General features: G+C 61.2%; 6 protein-coding genes across 6 annotated transcripts; 1 reads left to right on the plus strand and 5 right to left on the minus strand.

Annotated features, from left to right (window-relative positions):
* Window positions 1-116: 116 nt before the first annotated feature.
* On the minus strand, window positions 117-1,025 carry PLICBS_008489 (signal recognition particle subunit; the record flags this gene model as incomplete). Its single annotated transcript, XM_018323988.2, has 1 exon — window positions 117-1,025. The coding sequence occupies one exon, from the start codon at window positions 1,023-1,025 to the stop codon at window positions 117-119; it is 909 nt and encodes a 302-aa protein (XP_018177167.2).
* Window positions 1,026-1,848: 823 nt separating this feature from the next.
* Window positions 1,849-3,661, minus strand: PLICBS_008490 (uncharacterized protein; the record flags this gene model as incomplete). Its single annotated transcript, XM_018323987.2, has 6 exons — window positions 1,849-1,959; window positions 2,013-2,728; window positions 2,804-3,089; window positions 3,137-3,184; window positions 3,250-3,459; window positions 3,572-3,661. 6 exons carry the CDS (start codon window positions 3,659-3,661, stop codon window positions 1,849-1,851), a joined length of 1,461 nt encoding a protein of 486 aa, XP_018177166.2.
* Window positions 3,662-4,540: 879 nt separating this feature from the next.
* On the minus strand, window positions 4,541-6,966 carry PLICBS_008491 (uncharacterized protein; the record flags this gene model as incomplete). Its single annotated transcript, XM_018323986.2, has 5 exons — window positions 4,541-5,180; window positions 5,238-5,768; window positions 5,849-5,985; window positions 6,035-6,793; window positions 6,859-6,966. 5 exons carry the CDS (start codon window positions 6,964-6,966, stop codon window positions 4,541-4,543), a joined length of 2,175 nt encoding a protein of 724 aa, XP_018177165.1.
* A 770-nt stretch (window positions 6,967-7,736) lies between these two features.
* On the minus strand, window positions 7,737-8,840 carry PLICBS_008492 (orotidine 5'-phosphate decarboxylase; the record flags this gene model as incomplete). Its single annotated transcript, XM_018323985.2, has 1 exon — window positions 7,737-8,840. One exon carries the CDS (start codon window positions 8,838-8,840, stop codon window positions 7,737-7,739), a length of 1,104 nt encoding a protein of 367 aa, XP_018177164.1.
* Window positions 8,841-13,542: 4,702 nt separating this feature from the next.
* Window positions 13,543-14,656, plus strand: PLICBS_008493 (CDP-diacylglycerol-inositol 3-phosphatidyltransferase; the record flags this gene model as incomplete). Its single annotated transcript, XM_018323984.2, has 3 exons — window positions 13,543-13,735; window positions 13,825-14,201; window positions 14,267-14,656. 3 exons carry the CDS (start codon window positions 13,543-13,545, stop codon window positions 14,654-14,656), a joined length of 960 nt encoding a protein of 319 aa, XP_018177163.2.
* Window positions 14,657-15,657: 1,001 nt separating this feature from the next.
* Window positions 15,658-17,876, minus strand: PLICBS_008494 (uncharacterized protein; the record flags this gene model as incomplete). Its single annotated transcript, XM_018323983.2, has 5 exons — window positions 15,658-15,904; window positions 15,995-16,220; window positions 16,302-16,881; window positions 16,987-17,481; window positions 17,538-17,876. 5 exons carry the CDS (start codon window positions 17,874-17,876, stop codon window positions 15,658-15,660), a joined length of 1,887 nt encoding a protein of 628 aa, XP_018177162.2.
* Window positions 17,877-18,796: the final 920 nt, after the last annotated feature.

An 18,796-nucleotide genomic window follows, 5' to 3' on the forward strand; every position in this document is an offset into this window, starting at 1 on the left:
ATGCAGAGGCGGATGAATGCATCTCCTGTAGCGAACAATGACCCATCAAAGCCAGCCCATCCGGACACGTCCAGGCTCTTTGCTGTACCGCTCTCATCCCGCACATGCGCCCATCATCAAGCCCTCCCCTTGCCCTTCTTGTCCTTCTTCTTCTTGCTTCCACCGCCGCCCGCACCGCCCTCGTCCCCAAAGCCTCCTGCGCCAGCACCAGCAGCACCAGCCTGCTGGCTCGCCATGAGCGCCGCCATGGGGTCCCCGCCGCCCTGCATCTCCTTCATCATGTCCTTGAAGAGGTTCTCGGACACGCCGCCGCCCGTCATGGCGGCGCTCAGGTACGGCAGCAGCTCGCCCATCTTCCAGCCGCGCGGGACGGCGGGCCGCGGGTATGGCTTCCCCTCGGGGGGCTGGAGCTGGCCGCCGACGCGGAGGCGCAGGCCGGCGCTGGCCTCCGTGGTGGGGTTCTCGACGAGGTGGCGCGCGACGAGCGTGTAGAGGTGGTGCTTGTTCTTGACCGCGGTGGTGGTGGTGCCCGGGGCGGATTTCTTGAGGCCGACCTTGACGCGGCCCGGGTTGGCCCAGTCCTTGGGGTGCGTCTTCTCGGGCTCGAGGAGCGTCTGCAGGCGCAGGCGGGAGCACGCGTTGGCGATGTCGCGCGCGAGGGGGTTGCGCACGGCGAGGTGGGCGGGCACGCGGCGGCCCTCGGCGCGGGAGCGCGTCGCGTCGAAGTAGACGGGGTACAGCGTCTGGAAGCCCTTGTACGCGGCGTGCTCATCGGCGGAGAGCCCGCCGCCGCCGGGGCCTGCTCGCAGAGGGTTGAGGTCCGCCGGGTCGAGGATGTGCGACTGCGCGGCCGCGCGCTGCTGCTGTTGCTGCTGCTGCTGTGACTGGGTTTGCGATTGTGATCGGGGGTCGGCCACCCGCCGGATAATGTCCGTGTCGACAAAGTCGTCAATGTCGCCCTCGTCCGGGTCCGAGAAGGCGTCTGGGTCGCTGTCCGAGACCTCTTCCACGCGGGGGTGTGACATGGCGGGCTAGCTGCTCCGTCCGTTTGTCTGTCCGATGATATCGATTTCGCCCTTTGTTTCCTCCCCGTCCTTTAGCGAAGGCGATGCGGGCAGGCAAAGGCCAGAGAAGACTTCAGGCCGGGCGCCGCGAATGCCCAAGATGCCGACGATTCAATGCGGTAGGGGGGGCGCAGCTCGCGGTCGTAAACGGGGGGCGTGGGCGGGTTCGATTGGGAGGCGGGGGGAGATTGGTGGGATTCGCCTGGTCGGTGGTGGTGCGTCTTTGACGAGGTGAGGTTGAAACTGGCCACAGCTGCTGGGTGGTGGCACATGGATTTTGACGAATGGTGGGGTTGGCCGCCTGTGGGTTTCTGGTGGGGGCGCTTGGGGGGGCCTCCATGTCCAAAGTCTCGCGGGGCAAGTGGCCGACCGGGGCGGCAAACCAGACCAGACGACTCAGTATCCCTCTCGACGTCCTCTGGTCCAAAACCCAAAGAAGCCACAAAAAACGTGATAAATGCTCGCTTCTGGCATCCGAGCTTGTCAACTTACAAGGTCATGTCATCCTGCGCCCCTGGCGTTCCTCTCAAGTGAAGAAGAAATTGTGCGCGGGAGCTTGAGCCGACTCGAGGACCTGGCAGCCAGGCTGAATGAGAAAAGGATAAAAATCCCTAGTTTCATTACTTGACCATTATATAACGAGATGCCCTCGCTCTGTATATCTATATGCCTTGTTCTGTGTCATGTCGTTTGTGCGTGACATCCGCAAAGCGAGACCCAAGCCCCTTTCCCGAGTCCCACCTGAGCCATCCTCATGTCGACGGCCGCCTGATATATACGTACTCTAGTTGTTGGCTCGGATATGCGAGTTCCTATACTTTGTGCCGGGAGGATGCGCGTCCTCGGCAAACTTGCAAAATGGGTGGCAGCAGACGCCATCCTTCATGCTCGGGCACTGTCGGCCAGTCTTAGCATCGCCCGCAAATTAGAAACACGTCGCCCACTCACATGATGTCCGTAGATGCAGTCCTCCAGCTCGCAGTCCTGGCCGCTGGTGCAGGGATTCTGCCGCGCGAGCACGGCGATGGCGTTGATCTCGTCCGTCGTGGGCTTGTAGTTGTGGACAAACATGCACGAGTCGCCCTTGGTGCAGGGTCCGCGCAGGAAGTGGTTGTTGCACAGCTTGTCGTGGTCTTTGCGCTTCTTGATGTTCTCGAGCGCCGTCACGCTGACCGTGATGGGCTCGTCCAGGCCCCGGGCGCCAGGATTCCAGTCCGGCTGCTGCGGCGGGATCTGCTGATACTGCACCTTGGGGCGCGTCACGGCGCTGAACGGCCTGGGCGCAATAGCCACGTTGATCTGGGGCGGCGGGCTGCCGCTGGACGTGACGTTGGCGTAGGACATGATGCTGCTGCCGGGCGTGAGGTTGCTCGAGCCGACACTCGTGGCCGGGCTCGCCGTGCGAGGGCCGCCGTTCGCCCAGGCTGAATACGCGCTGCCGTTGGGGGTCTCACATCGGAAGAGGTTCTTTCCAAGATCCATGACCTTGACCTCTGTCGAGGCCAATTCGTGGGCCACGGGAACTCCCTCGATGACGGTGATGCATTCGCGTGTAGTCTCGTCCTCGAGGATCTCGCTTACAAACGGAGCATATGACGGGTCGTGCGATATTCCCAGCAAAATGTGCTTGCAGTTTTGATTTTGCAAATGCCAGCGCGTGTTATCTGCAGGAGGACGATAACGAAACGTATCAGCACAAAGGGCGAACTCTCGACGTTCAGCAATGGCCGCGAGCATACCTTTCAGCTTGGAGCTCGCGGCACCTGGGGTGGTGCCCACATCGACAAAATCAAACGAGGCGTACGCGTTCGTGAAGCCGGCGGCAAAGTCCCTGATATCAGCACAGCTTTCCAGGCCGCCAGCGCGGGACAGCGTCTTGCCGAGGCCGGCCCTGTTTGCCACGACCTTGCACACAATTTCGATGTCGTCTGCACGGTCACCGCACTGCTCAGCGATGGCTTCTCGGAGCGCCTGTGCAGCCTTCTTGCCGCCTTCGAAGCCCTGACGCGTCCATTGCTCCCGGAACTTATTGACGTTAGGACGGTTCGAGTGAGCAAAGGGGTGAGACGTACAATTAAGCCGTCGCCATCAATCATCACCAAAATGTATGAATTGCGATCCTGACATGAGCTGCTCAGCGTCCGAATTTTCAAGGGGCTGCCCAATGCTCGTCGTCGCCGCCTACCTTCAAATTCTTATTCTCTTCTATCAGCCAGGTGGTCTGCGTCTCCTGCGTCTGCAGCTGGTGCAGGAGGTCTCGTCTCGAGTTCGTGCTGTCGGTGAGATTGAACTTGCACGCCTGCAACTCGTCCGAGAGCTTCTTGTTTTGCAGACGCAGACTGCTTTCGACCCGATCGCAGTACAAGAGGAGATCCTTCAAGAACCGAGGCGTGAGCTATTACTGTACATATTGCTTGGAACCTGGTGGAAGGAAGAATGGCTTGGAGCTCGCCATAGTCCCCCCGGCCAACAGAGAGATGGGGATGTGGGGTGGTGCGTGTACGGACCCGAATAAGCGTGTCGCTGGTATCGTGTTGGAGTTGCAGCTTATGGAATCGTTGCACAAAATCAACGACGCTCTGTCCGAGGGCGGCCATGTTTTACCGAGTTTTGTCGTTGGGATTCGTTCGATCGCGCTGGCGTGTTTTGCGAGAGACAAGAAGATGGAGTGAGTGCGAGCTGGTCTTTGTTGTAGATGATGTTGCTGTTGTTGTGTGGCACAGTATTAGTTAGATGGAAGGAGGGATGCTGCTGCTGCTGCTCAATGAACCCCTGCTTTCTGGGGAAATGAGATCTCGCGTGCAGACGTCTCGGAGAGAAGAGATGACGGGGACAGGCTCCAACATAACAAAAAAGGTAGGTAACGCAGCATGTGCCGGGCCTTGCAGCGGCTGCAATAATGTTAAATAACGTGATTCACTGGTCGGCGGGCGAGTTGCTTTTCTCTTAGTCGGTCGGCCGGCTGCATGGCGCGTCCCGGGGCGTGGCTCGTGCCAGCCGGCTGCTGGTGCTTTGCCGCTGGTGCTGCTGGTGCTGGTGCTACTCTGTCTGTTGCTGCTGCTGCTGCTGCTGCTGCTGCTGCTGCTGCTGCTCGTCCCCCCCCATGACAGGATCCACGATCCATCCGCTGGTGCTGCTGCTCCCGCCCCGAACCGTGGATACGTATGTACGCTGATGAACCCGTGTTTCGCAGATCCCTCGAGGGCCTGTATCCCGAGTCCCCACGGCGCACCCAACTCGCAAAACTAATAATAAGACGTCGTGTCACGACGCAATCAACGGGGCGGCCGTGAGTGCGCTGAGCAAACACAAACAAATGCAGCCACGCACAGTCCAATCACGCGGATCCCGGCAAGCGCGCGCCTCTTCCCGCCCACCTCCTTGAATCATCAACGGTTTCATCTCATTGCAGGAGCCCGCGGCCGATTGCCCCAGCTCGCTGGTGCCTCGTCATGCCCGCTCTCGCTTACGTATATTCACGCCTCCTGTGACTGAAACTGGTTGAGAATCTGCCATACCGTGTCCTCGCCAAAGTCGCCTTCGAATTGCCACGGCAAGACGCCGCCCGTGCCCAGCGACGCGTCGTCTCCGTCCATGGGCACCGCCATCATCCCCTGCTGCGGGATGCCCGTGAGGTCGTTGTAGATGAGGTCTGACGTCGGAAACAGAGGAGCGATCGCCGCCAGGTTGTCTACCGGCGGCAGGGACCAGTCGGCCGCCGCCATCATCGCCGTCGAGTACCCTACGTCCTGGACCGGTGCCCCCGGCCCGGCCGCGACGTGGCCCGTTTCAACTGCCGGTTTGCTCGGTGGGCTCACCGACGTTGCGCTCGTCTGTCCGAGGCTTGTGGCGCCAGGGGTCTGTGTGCTGCTCCCCCCGGTGGTTGACGCCGTCTGCCCACCCACCGCTCTCGTCAGTTTCGCCAGGATGGCGCGCAACACGCCCTGCGCAGACTTGGCCAAGGGGTTGCGATCTTGCATTGCCGCGAACCGCTCAATCGCCCAGTACACTTTCTGCGTCGCGCTGTCCCGAAGCTCAGGGTGGTCGTGTGGGAACAGTATATAAATGGCCGCGATGACGACAATCGCGTCAAAGCTTCCAAAGAACAACAGGAAGCTGCGTCGTGTCAGCCTCAAGGACCAGGTGTCTGTGCATGCATGTGTGCGGGCTTACCTCCTCCATGCCCTGGGTGGAAGGCTCTCGAAAAACTGCCGTTGTAGCTCCAACAAATCCAGGCTGGCACGCAACGCGTGTATGCGGCTCTCTTTTCGATGAAATATGTACGGCCGATGCAACGCCATGAGACTGAACTCGTGCAGCTGTGCCACGTAGAGCCGAGTTGGTTGAATCCAATGCGTGTCGACATCATTGTCCCACCTCGTGTCTGGGTTTTCCAGTCGGAATGCAGCCGGCTTCCTGTCGTTCAGCTCCATGATTGCCTGATGAAGCCTGTCAACCTTGGTAAAGTCTCTCGGGTACGGCCCTTCCCGCTCGAGATCGAGAATGTCTCGGAGCGGGAACATGAGTTCATGGAGCCATAGCGCCCGCGTGAGGGGCGTCGGTGGGTCATTGTCCTTGTCCCGCTGTATCAGCGCTGTTTTCGACTGAAAGGTCGACGCCGGTACGTCGATGGGGATGGACGGCAGGCCGTGTCTTGCATCCACGGCTCCTGGCCGGCCCAACATGACACACATGTTGATATCCCTGTCACTTGTCAGCGCAGGCGCCCAGGCCGTGAGCGTCGGCTGGGTGAGGTGACAAACCATATTACCAACATCATATACATTTTACGCCGTCTCTGGACAAGCCACTGGTTTTCTAGAATGGCTTCTGGAGTGTCATCCTTGGGCTTCGGGTCGAGACTGTCGCGATGCATGCCAAGCTCTTGCGCGTCCCTGACAGCAACCCCAATCGTGTGCCACTGATGTTGCGTTAGCAAACTTCTCCAAAAGCCTGAGGGCTTTACCGACCGATTCTGTGACGTTGGCAGTAAACTTCAGAAACGAAGCTCTCAGAAACTCGGCTTGCACAGTCGTGAGTGACAAGCCCTTCTTGCCAAAGAGGTTGACAATCGCAGCACCGGATTCACTATACTCGGAGGCCAAGTCTTCAAAAGTCATGGTCCCTGCGTATTTCAGGCCCTGGAAGTCGGAGGGCTCGTCCTCGGATATGAGCAGCAGGGCCGTCGCGATGATTTGAAACAGCACAGCGGGAAACGCCCTCAGGTCTGGCGAGAGTGCCTCGGGCCCCTCGTTGGACAGCACGTTGAACGGAATGCTGTGCCACTCCTCAAGTTGCTTGAAAAAGAGGCCCGGGTCGACATACGAGTATTGGTAGTTGAACTCGTGCAGGAACAGGCGAATGAGCTTGTCGACGTAGGTCCTCGCAGGAAGCTGCCTGATGAGGCCCTTGTACTTTTCCCGAATGGCAAAGCTCTGCTGCTTGGAGCCCCAGGATGGAGCCGCCATGGGTCCATCGACATAGTCCGCGTCCGCCATCTCAATCTTTTTGAGGAAGCCGATTGTCGAGGTGCCAGTTTGGCCATATCCCCAGGTGGCGGCCATGGACGACAGCGGCTCATCTCTCTTGAGGTCGCCTTGGTCATCATGACGGCCCGGTGAGGGCTTGCGCATCTCATAGTCCCGGGCCGTGGGTGCCCCGGGGTCATAGCTGCAGGCCGACTCCCGATTCCTGGACCGGCAGTTGGAGCAGGGCAGCTCGCGGTCGCACTGCGCGATGCTTGGTCAGAATGGCGTGTCCGTCGTCATCCGCAGCAACGATCAAACAAACAAACCTTTTGCTTACGTCTGTGGCACTCGCCGCACGAGATGACGATGCGCCGTCTCTTCCTGGGCGGCCCTCGCTCAGAGGGCGGGTTGCCGTCTACCGAGGGGTCGTCCATTGCGCCGCCCGGGCCAGCTGGCAGACCACCTACCCACTGCGCCCGCAAGCCCAGCGCGTCAATGTCGAGATGGCGGCAAAAGATGCTGCTGCTGTCGGCTGCGTCTTTGTGTCGCGAGAGGCGCGTGAGAGAGGGAAACGAGGCTCGCCCACCCAACAAGGCCGAAAAAGAGCTGCAAGGCTATGCGCAAAGTAACGTGCTTTGCTGGTCGAAGTCGCGGAAGGAGCTGCCCTGTCTTGGGTCTCGAGTCTACGTCTACGTTAGGAACCGGGGTGGGGCCGGCTGCGACGCCTGCTCCTGCTTGGCTCGCTCGCCTGACATGACGATTGACGCTCCTGTCAAAACGTGGACTAAACTCCGTGCCGCGGGGATTTAACCCCGTGCGTGGCAGCCCGGCCGTCGGTGGGGTCCCAGTCCAGTTCCAGCAGCCTCTCCAGCCCTGCCGATTCGGGGTTCCGCAGCCTCGGGCCGTGACTCGCAGGCGACTATATCAGCTCGGTGGTTTCAGCTCACCATCTTCTGCCCAGAGCAGCACCAAGGTAGCACCGTGAGCAATTCAGGCGCAGGCGCAGAGACAATGCAGCACTGTCTTGCTATTATAGATTCGTCATTACCCGAAACGGTCCACGTATTTACGGCTGGCCTCTCCCTAGATAGTGCCATGGTCTCCCCAACATCTGCATCTTTCAAGCATCAACCAAGCCCAATTCATTGGCTTTTACACCCCAAATACCTGCGCCCTGTATTGCACACATACACACAGCCGGCCCTCAACGCACCCTCTCCGTGTACGCCTTCCACGCTGCTGACCGGTACCGCTCCGCCTCCTCCTCGGGATCACCGGCCCGCAGGATGCCGCGTCCGACAATGGCAATGTCTGCGCCACACACCCCGATGATCTTTTGCGGCGTGTTGTACTGTTGTCCCTTGCCGTCGCCCTGCACCGTCCCGTTCTGGTCCTCGTCCTCGGGCGGCAGTTGGCAGCCGGGCGTCATGTGGATGAACTGGTCCTCCGGCTCCGAGTTGAGGCTCTCCTGTGACACGAAGCCCATGACAAAGTCCTTGTGCTCTCGCGCGGCCTCGACGCAGGCCTGCGTGTACTCCTTGTTCATGAAGTTGCCCTGGCTCGACATTTGCGCCAGGATCAGCAGACCCCTGGTCATCGGAGCCTCGTCGATGCCGGCGAACAAAACCTCGTCGCCGCCGGCCATGCTCTTGGTCAGGCGCGGCGAGTTGGCAGGCTCATACTGCTGCGTGACGGTGGTGACGGAAACGATGCTGCCCTTGCGCCCGTCGTCGGCCCGCGTCTTGCCCTCCTCCTTGTCTGCCTTTCCCTCCTGACTTGAGCCCGTGTCCACGTCCTCGAACTGTTCCGCGGTGGGCGTGCCGACGGTGACGGAAGTCTTGACCTCGTACGGATACCGCTCGAACCATCGCGTGGCGGCGTTGGCGAGCGAGGCGACGGACGCCTTGCCCGGGACCATGTTGACGTTGACAATGTGGGCCCACTCGATGATGCGGGCCGAGCCCCCAATGTACTGCATCTCGACCGTGTTGCCGATGTCGCCGAACTTGCGGTCCTCAAAAATGAGGAAGCCATGCTTGCGGGCGAGAGAGGCGAGCTTGGCGCCCGTGCCGGTCTGGGGGTGAAAGTCCCAGCCCGACACCATATCGTAGTGAGTCTTGAGCACCACGATGGACGGCCCAATTTTGTCGGCAAAGTAGAGCAGCTCACGTGCCGTTGTGACGTCGGCACTCAGACAGAGGTTGGAGGCCTTGAGCTCCATCAACCGGAAGAGATACGAGGTGAGAGGATGAGTGGCCGTCTCAGCCCTCGAGGCGCACGTCGCCTTGAGCGTCGGGTGCGGTGCCATTGCGGTTAAGTGCCGGCAGGATTCGCCCGGTTTTGGTGATGAGAGGTCGACTGTCGCGGGTGCCGCGTCGTCAGCGTCGTCTGAGGGGAAGACGAGCTGCAGCCTTGCACCGGCGGGTTGATTCGAAGACTGACACGTTCAGTCAAAGGTGCGCTGGCGTCTCACACGTTTTTAGGCACACAGGCGTTCTGACTCGCGGCGGCCGTCAAACGTGTATGGGCAGATAGGAGGGGCAGCGGCAGGTGGCACGGAGGCGCCGTTATGAGACGGCGAGACCGGATCTAAATGAAGAGTGCCGGGCAGGGAGGGCGAGCCACTGGCGCGAGCTGTCTCGAGCTGTTGGTCAACCGAGAGAATTGGGACGAGTCGATTCGGTTCCTTGCAAGGCCGACAGGTTCTCGATCCAGGAGGGATCGGAGGGCGACGCAACAGGGGGGAAGGTCTGTTGGGGGAACCCGGCGGCGGCAACGTCGAAGCAAGCAAGCAAGCGCTCGGCGGTTCGATGTGGAGTGATGGTGATGGTAGTGGTGGGATGAGGGTAAGATCAAGCGGGAGCAGCAACACCGGGTCGGGCGCAGTCGCATGCAGGAGCCGGTGGTCGCCGCACCGGCTTTGCAAGAGGACGCGGGGGGGCGAAATGAGAGGCAGTGGTCACATCAACAACCACAGGGGGGGCGGCGAGAAGAAGCAATCGGGGTCCGATGATAAAATTGGTCGAAGGATTTTTGTTAGATGCGCCCACTTTGTGGCGGCGGGACAAAGGCGAAGAATTTTTGAGGTGCGGTGCGGCACCTGCAGGCAGGTTCTGGCTGGCGCTCGCCGGCACCAGCAGACGCAGCAACCTGGCAAGGTATTAACGGCAAAGCGCCTGAGTCGCCGCCAGTAGCGAGCGGGCTGGACTGGCTTGACTGGGACGGGGACCCTGCAAATGGAAAGCGGGCGGGTGGTTTGGCTACCTTTGCCGGGGGAGGAGGAGGAGGTGGGGTGGGGGACCTGAGGGAAGCGTGACGTGTGGTGGCGCACTGTAGGGACCTTGCCAAGCTTGCTTGGGGAACCACATGCCCGAGATCCCCTCCTCATGAGCGTGAGGTGGTGGAAGAATGGACCCTGCTCAAGCCCATCTTGGTACTATCACAAGTTTGGCCGACCGAACAAGTGCAGCCCTCCCACGCTGTGCTTGCACCAGGGCCAACGGCTCGGCAACGAGGTGAACACCGCCATCGGGGTTCGAGCATCATTGCCTGGATCTCGTCCGTCCAGATTCAGCTTTCGGGGTGGGCTGTTGCTTCAACCCGGCGTGGAGGGGCAACAAGCCTTGGGGCAGTCAGTGGAGGGCAGCACCTCGGGGGCACGGCACCTCCAGTGGAGGCCAGGGAGGTTGTCACCGGGTGGGCCCCCGCGGCGCGGATGCACTGTGATGGCCGCCGAGATCCACTACCGCCGCCGCCGCCGAACAGGGGACATAGCTGGCTGGAGCTGCTGGGCCCCCTGCCACCAGGGCAGCTTGCTTGGACGACGGCGAACGGCACTCCGGGAGCATCCATGCCCATCGTCCCTCCATCCGTCCATCTGGGCCTCAACAGCTGTTTGCTTGCTTCCTGCTACAACGTAGCCGCAGCCACCTTCCCCCCCCCTGCTGGCCCAATGCCGTGGACAGCCAACCGTGGACCTTACCGTACCCTGGCCCCCCCTGCTCTGCGCCGCCGAGGCTGCTGTGCCACGGCCAATCGAGCCCGTTTGTCCACGAGAAGAGGGCAATCGGCGCGCAACAAGGCAAACTCGCGGTCGTCTGACGCGGCTGGGCCCTTGTCGTCGAGGTGGTCACAGGTCAGGGGCCCCCTTGGCGGCGGCGGCTGAAGTGCCAATTCGCTGGGGACCGGAGGGGTGACGATGCAACGACGCAGCGGCTCGCTGCTGCGTCTCCACGATGAGGAACCCCGGTCTAGCCTGGATGGGGAGGACTCGTATACGATGCCTATAGTCCTCAGCCTTACTGTGTACGAAGCTTGGTACGAGTAGATACTGCGCTAGGCGGCATGAGTAAGGCCGCAATCGATGGCAATGGACCGGACGGCGGTACCAGGCGAAATCGCCCATTGATGGCGAGATGGTGGCATCATGGTCGTCGATGCCGGCGGCAGGCAGTTGCGCTTGCAACGACTTAATGTGCTCCGGCGGCTGCAGCGTTACCCGCGCTGCAGCGACCCCCACTGCTCGTCAAACTACCTTGCCTCGACTGTGCGAGTGTAGTGTCCATTGAGGTATGAAAAGGGCCGTGGTAGCGTGCAGTACCTTAATCAGGGCTCGCCACCCGTCACCTTGCCTCGTCCGCCGTTGACACCGAGGATCTGTCCGTGGCGTGCCTACCGGGCTGCCCGCCGACCTGGCGCACGCTACGTGGTCCCTCTGCTGCAACGCAGGTCAACTACTGCACGCCGTCCCTTCGGGGCTAGCACGTCTTCAACCCATATGCACGGTTTGGCGATCACCCGGCCCTGAGAGGCCGATCCGTGGCCTGGGGTCCCTCGCTGGTGGATGGGTGGAGGGGACACGCAAGACAGGACGGGCAGGACGGGCAGGCCATCACGGACCCTTCCGGGCGAGATGCGCTGATGAGGGTTGTCTTGGCTCTCCATCCTGCGCAATGCCTCCCCCGCTGCACGTAACAGCTGCATCGCGCCGATGGGGCGGGGGGTTGCATCGAGAGCTGCCACGAAGAATAAGGGCCGCCTAACAAGAGGAGGATCGCGTCTGGCATACGGAGCAGAGACTGGGGCGACTACAGTACTACGATACGGTATCCCTGCCGCAGCTCGTTCGAGACCGACGTCTTGACGGCTCCCGACTAATGCCTGGCTAACGTCGCACCGTACGTAGGCTGCAGGTGCGCCGTCCTGCCGTGCTGGGGCAAGGAGCATCGCAAACAATCACCCTGCAGGCTGCATGTAAGTGGTGTTGGAAGGCCTGCAGACCAAGAGCCGGCCGTCACCCGTGTGGACGAAAGCCAGCTGCCTTTACATCGCCCATTGACTTCTCTCCCCGGCCCTCTTCAGAAATAGCAACTCGAGGAGGGGGACTCGGGTTATTCCCAGCGATGAGACTGGCTCATGACGCACGAGGGAGGGACCGCATGCCGGCAACTTCCAGCGCGCCGCCTGATATGGACGCGCGCGATGCGGAGAAGTTGGGACCTCGCAGGAACGTTTCAGCACCGCCATCCCTGGCTGCCGTCCATAATGGGCATGGTAGCTGCAGTATTAGGCTTGTGCTCGCATGCCTCGCTCGCTCTGCAGTTAAAAAAGGTCCCCTGCCGCCTCCGGCAACCGATCATCCAGCCGGATGGCGAACCGTCTGGGAAACTGTTGGCCCGTTTCGCAAACCCCGGGGAGCGTTGGCTGGAGGTTTGCCGGCTTCGCAATCGCGAACCCGCGGTTGGGGCCCTCGTCACGATTTCTATAAACGGCCGCCCGGCGGTTCCGCGCGTGTTGGCATCGGACCGCCGGGTGCTCCTCCATCGGTTCGTCGGCAATTGGCATGAGCTTTGAGGTATGTATGTGACAGCACCTCTCCCTGAGACGCCGTTGAACGGAACGTGACAGCCAGAGCGTTTGCGGGTATCGGGCAGAATGAGACAGCGGGTTGTCGTTGGCGGTGGCGTGGTTTTCGCTGGAGCCCGCAGAGTCGGCCCCCTGCCTTGCCGGCCATTTTGATGCAGGGTCCTCTGGTCGGAGCATGGCCTGTCGGCCAGTCTCAGGGAGTTTGTCTCTCGAGCCCGCAACCGCCGTGTTGACTCTGTTTCTTTCGCATCCGACACGGCAAACCGACCGCTGCTGACAAGACAATCGTCCTCCAGCTGAGCTGCCCTGTCGCAGCCATGGCGGGCACTCGCTGGCTTATCAGCTGCCAGCTTCGCGAAAGGCACGGGAGGCCCACAGAAAGCTGCTGGGCGACTGGGCGACCCTCGAGCCAATCACAGCACATAGCGCGCTCAAAGCTCCTCGTTCTGGCCAGCACCGAGCGCGCAGCTCATTAGCCAAGCTGCCCTCCAGGGCTTCCGTAAGGCCCTTGAGCTACGTCAGCAGCGCGCCTTGGGTCGCAAACATTACCCACGAAATTCTAGCTGGCTGGCTGGCGCGCGATAGGGGACCTCAAGCAGCGCTGGAGCTGCTGCAGGCCGCCCGGGCACCGGTGGAACGCTACGCTAACTTACCCGTGGACCTCCCAGGTTACCTTGCCAGCGCCGGGCCAGCCGGCCGGCCGCTGTGTCCGCGCCCGTGGAGCTTGGCGTCTGGAGAAACCTAAAATCCACCGGACCTTGGCCCAAATTGCCTCGACGCTCTCCTGATCATCATTGCCTCAGCCTTCCTTGGTCCCATTTTCCTCAACCGCCAACCTTCACTTCGCATCCGCTCCTTCGCACACAGCTGCCACCGTCACATCACCGTTCTCACCGGCGCGAGTCCGCTCTCCCGCACGTTTCGCGCTCGCATCGCATCGACCGCGCGCGATTCGATCCGCCCAGCAGCTTTTCCTCGGCTTTCGCGCCACGCGCTCGTGCAAGCCATCGTCGAACGACCGCCCGCCTGCCCCTTGCACGCTTCCGCCGTTGCATCGCCGGCCACGACCCGCGCGGGCACACTTGCGGCACATCGATAGCGAAGAAGTTTTTTGACGCGAGACTGGACACAGCTTCGCAGCAACCATGCCTGCCCGGCAGACTCGAAGGAAGACGGCGGCGGCGGCGGCGGCCAAGGCCCGCGATACGCCGTCATCATCAGACGAGGACGTGCGCGCGTCCCCCATGAACGGCAGCGCCGTCGTCCACAGCGCGTCGTCGGATAAGTCGGACGCGGAGCCCAAGGAGAACATCTTCCTCTTCTGGCCCAATGTCATCGGTACGTCGATATCCGCCGCATCCGCGCGCAATCCTTCCCGCCAAGTCCGCTCCAAGTCCGCCGCCCTGCTAACGTCGCGGCCTCCGCAGGGTACTGGCGAATCGTCCTCGCCATCGCCTCCCTATACTACATGCCGCTGCACCCGCGGACGTGCTCGCTGCTGTACAGCATCTCGTGCCTGCTGGACGCGCTCGACGGCTATGCGGCCCGCATCTTCGAGCAGTCGACCCGCTTCGGCGCGGTGCTCGACATGGTCACCGACCGCTGCACCACCTCGTGCCTCCTCGTCTTCCTATCGTCGGCCTTCCCTCGGTGGGCCATCATCTTCCAGAGCCTCATCGCCCTCGACTTTTCCAGCCACTACATGCACATGTATGCCACGCTCGTTGTGGGCGGCGCCGACTCGAGCCACAAGAACATTGATAAGAGCCAGAGCCGGCTGCTGAACCTGTACTACTCGAACAAGGTTGGTGCCACTGAGCTGCTACCCAGGAATGATGGAATTGTGAGCTAACGGCTGTGGCGCTCTAGAATGTCTTGTTCGTCTTCTGCGCCCTCAACGAGCTCTTTTTCATCGCCCTCTACCTCTTGTCCTTCTCATCGCCTCTCTTGTCGCCCCACCTCATCAAGAGTGTCGAGGAATCGAGCGGCGGCTTCATCCAGCCCGGTGCGCCGGTCAACGCGTCGCTCTTGAGGCAGCTGTTCCCCGATCCGTTCAGCGCGGCCGCCCTCGAGATTGCCCGGGCCAACAAGATGGACTCGAACATCCCCTGGGCTCTCGCCGGACTCAGCTTCCCCGTCATGGCCATGAAGCAGTTCATCAACGTCGTACAGCTCGTCAAGGCGAGCAAGTCGCTCGCCGAAGTGGACATTAAGTCGCGAAAGGAGAAGGGTCTCCCCAGAAAGGTGAAGACTGGGTAAGCCCATCGACATGGACATGGCACGGCCCGAGGGCCCTCACTCCAGCGACGGTGTGCTTCGGAGCCTCTGTGGGACGTGCACTGGCTGTGTCGTGCGGTACTTTCTGCCAGTGGTGCGGCGGACGACGCGGCGCGATGTAAGACGTGCTAGGCGGCCGACGACAATCTATTTTACCAAACTTAGCGGGTGCTCTCCTCTGCGAAGACCGGTGCTTGAGGAGAGGCCACCACCCGACACTTTAATGCAGGGCCGACCCACGGCGAGTGGTGTCAGGAACCAGGGATGTTGCGTGCATAGTTTCGGCGCAAAGGGGGAACCCCCGACGGAGGGGGTCCAGGGGAGGGCCGGTTGGCGGTGACGGTGTATGAACTCTCGACGTCTGAATCTCCCATGCCAGAGATCGAGGCGGCCCCCCCTCACGCAAAAGGTGAGGCGAGGGCAGATGAGAGAAAGAAAGAAAGCTGGTGGCTCTCCGAGGAATTTTGAGATTTTTTTGATCGGATTTAACCAGCGGTCATCATGTTCTTTGATCTCAATCTCTTTTTTTTTCCGAACTCTCGCTTTGTATAGATATGTTGTTACTTGGTGGGGATTTCTTCTGCGCGCTCTTATACGGGCTACGGCGAGAAGAAGAGGGGGGGGGGGGGGGGGGGTTTCAATGTGAAAGGCTGTTCTCTGCTCTGACGGTATGAGCATGAGTGGCGGCACTGGAGGGGTGAATATGTGGCTGCCGGACGGACAGGACACGGGCGCGGTGCGTGCCTTGTCATAGAAAGAAAGGGCCACTCTCGAGCGGGATATCATATAGTAGTAACTAAGGTAATTAGTGACATGCTGGGGTTCTACAATGCTTGAGCCTGGATTCATCCACGTCGTGTTTCCGCCCACTTCACTTCCGAATTCCTCTACTGCTGGCTGTATGCTGCGGAACGAACCACCACCACCACTCTACCTCATGCATCTGCTCGCTACCAACGGATCGTTTAACAATCCGACTTTCGTCAAGACGTTGCTCGGTGGCCGCCGCCGCCACCACCGGACGCGGCCGTGACGAGGGCTTCGTCTCCATGAGCGTTGGGAGCGTTGGCGTTCCCGGCATCGACATCGCTCGAGTCGCTGACGATGCGGGCCACCTCGGGGGGCACCTCGTCGGCGGGCTGGACGAAGCCGTACCAGGCGACGACGCAGACGCCGAGGATGCCGGCGATGCAGCTGAAGACGAGGGCGACGATGCCACGGGTGGTGAAGCTAGATAAGGGGGGAATCAAGCAATGTCAGCTTTGCGCTCAGCCTTACAGGATGGGGATGAAAGGGAAAGGGAGGGCGAAGTAAGCGTACCCGGCAGGCAGGGGGGTGGGCGGCTCGTTCTGGCCGCTGAGGTCGAGGAGGTCGGCCGTGTTCCCGGCGGCGTTGCCGGCCGTAGGCTGGCCGGCGGACTTGCACACGGCGAGGTGGTCCTCGGGGATGGTGATTTGCTTCTGCAGCTCGGTGGGGGCCTCGATGAAGGTGGCCATCAGGCCGGAGACGACGTGCCACTCGATGTGGCAGTGGAACAGCCAGACGCCTGTAGGTTATCCGCGTGTAAGTGCTCGCCCTTACGAATGGTGTGTTCCGTGGATGATGAGAACCAAAGGTTGACACATACCTGGGTTGTCGGCGCGGAAGCGCAAGACAATGTTGCCCGTTGGGTAAATGACAAGCGTATCGCGACGCATCGGCGCCTTGGCAAACGTCTGGTTCTGATCCCCGCCCTGGTCCTCATACGTGCCGGCATCCTCCTCCGAGCGGTGGATAGCCTGGAAGGCATGCCCGTGGAGGTGAAACGGGTGGCGGCCCGTGTCGAGGTTATTGACGACAATCTGCACAATCTCGCCCTTCTTGAGGACGAACGGGTGCGTGAACTCGCCGTAGATGGCGGCGTTGGTGGCCAAGTCGCCGGCGGAGAGCACGCTGTAGAGCGAGGGCACCTTGGGGGCCTTGTAGGTGATGTTGTTGAAGAAGGCGTAGTTGGCGCCGTCGCCGAGGTTGTCCATGATGACGTCGAGCTGCACGACCTGGTCCGGCTCCGGGAGGAGCGGCATCTCGTCGTGGGGAACGAGCGTCATGTCGTCGAAGGGGTCGAACTCGTCGACGAGGGCGGCGTCGGGCTTGGGCTTGGCGTCGTCGTAGGTGAGCCAGCCGGTGCTGTTGTAGTTGAGCTCCGGGGGCAGCTTGTCGAACAGCGTCTGTACTTGCATGTCAGCGACGCTGCCGCAGCGTACAACCGTCATTCATCTCTAATAAACAGAAGAAAAAGGCATTCGTCATGAGCACAAGGCCACGCTACTCACCGTGTCCATGCTCGCCACAATGGGAAAGTTGGCGCCCGTGTCGTTCTTGGTGGTGAGGAGGAAGCTGACGCGCTGGGCAGCGGAAATGTACACGCTGTCGGCCTCGGCCTGCTGGGTGTACACGCCGTCGACCTCGACGATGCGCATCTTGTGGCCCTCGATCCACAGGTACTGGCCGGCAAAGGCGCCGATGTTGATGACGCGGAAGAGGTACGTCTTGCCGGGCTCGACGGGGACCGTCAGGTTCTGCGTCTCGTTCATGAGGGCGGCGTTGGGGACGGGCTCGGCGCCCGTGGGGTTCTTCTTGCTCATGAAGGCGGGGATGAGGTCCTGCATCTGGTCGTGGTACCAGTCTGAGAGGGTCAGGACCATCTCGTGGTCGACTTCCTTCTTGTAGGGGAAGTCCTTGTCGTGGATGATGAGCGGGCCGCGAAGACCGTCGGGGTATTGGGCGTGCGTGTGGGAGTGATACCAGTACGTGCCGGGTTGGTCGATCTGCCTCTGGTTAGACGAATCTTTGCTAACACGGGCATTGCCATCTCAGAACTCACTGTAAAGTTGTATGTCATTGACTGCCCCGGAGGGATAGCGCATTGAGTCACGCCATCAGGTCCGTCCATGTGGTTCGTGCCGTTCATGAACAGGCCGTGAAAGTGCAGCGACGTGGTCTGGTTGCCCAGCTGGTTGTTGACCTTGACGACGATGCGGTCGCCAATGTCGGCCTCGATCTTGGGGATGGGCCATTGGCCGTTGACGCCGACGACGGGGCGCGGAAACGCACCGTCAGGGTTGGCCGTCACCCAGGTGATGTTGAAGTCGTAGTTGACCGTGGCCGCGGCAGCGACGCCGGCGACGGCGGCCAGAGCTGCCACCTTGGTGAAGACGGCCATGCTCGTCGTGTGTGTGTGACAGCAGCGGCGACTTCAGTTGGAAGGGCGGGCGAGTGAGTGTCTCGGGACGGGGGGGTAAGTCGCGGGGGAGACAAGCGATGCCCTTTGTCCTCGATGATCTCACCGACCTCGACAACAAACCGACGGCGGCGAGACGGCCTTGTGTCCGAAGCGAATACGGATTTTGTATCCGAGGCTAGGCGTACGGTACCGGGGGGCCGGCCAACTCGATGGAGTCAGTCTGCCTATGCGCGATTATCTCGGGATCGTGGGCTCGTGGGCGCGGCCGGGAGTTGGTCCGGCGGTATGACCTGAGCCGACGACGGCGTGCGGCGGCGGCTATGGGGATAATTGGCACGATGCGTCGGTAGACGAGGGAAATGGGGAATTATGGAAAGTGGCGAGTTTTGGATCTGAGGCTTACCCTCTTCCCCCCACACGCATGGCGTTGATCACTTACACGAGTGACACGATTTCACAGCTGCGCGCGAGCAAGCGAATGAGCAAGCAGGGCGGGACCGACAACGGGCTGGGGGCTTTCAGCAACGAAGATTGGGGGGGGGGGGGGGGGTGAAGAAGTGTAGCCGAGCCAGGCATGGGCAAGAAGAACTGGAGCAGAAAGGATTTATGATTGGGCCACCGACAAGGCTCTGGGATAGGCATGAGTAGGCGAGACGAGTTCCATGCTCCTCTATTCTCACCTGACGACAAATTTTCGTCGTACGGACAAGAGTAAAGACGGACATGGCATGGCATGGCATGGCACGGGGGGGGGCACGGATGGAAGGGGGCGCCATGCATGGACGGACCCGCGGGGCGGCCAACCCCCGGCTGATTGATAAACTGCCAACTAGAAAGGTCAGGGCCCAACCACGGAGCATCTAGGCCCATCTGATAAGCCGACAAGCTGGCGCCACATA

The sequence above is a fragment of the Purpureocillium lilacinum genome (genome assembly GCF_023168085.1).
Source record: "Purpureocillium lilacinum CBS 284.36 DNA, scaffold_6, whole genome shotgun sequence".
In the NCBI taxonomy this organism is placed as follows: domain Eukaryota; kingdom Fungi; phylum Ascomycota; class Sordariomycetes; order Hypocreales; family Ophiocordycipitaceae; genus Purpureocillium; species Purpureocillium lilacinum.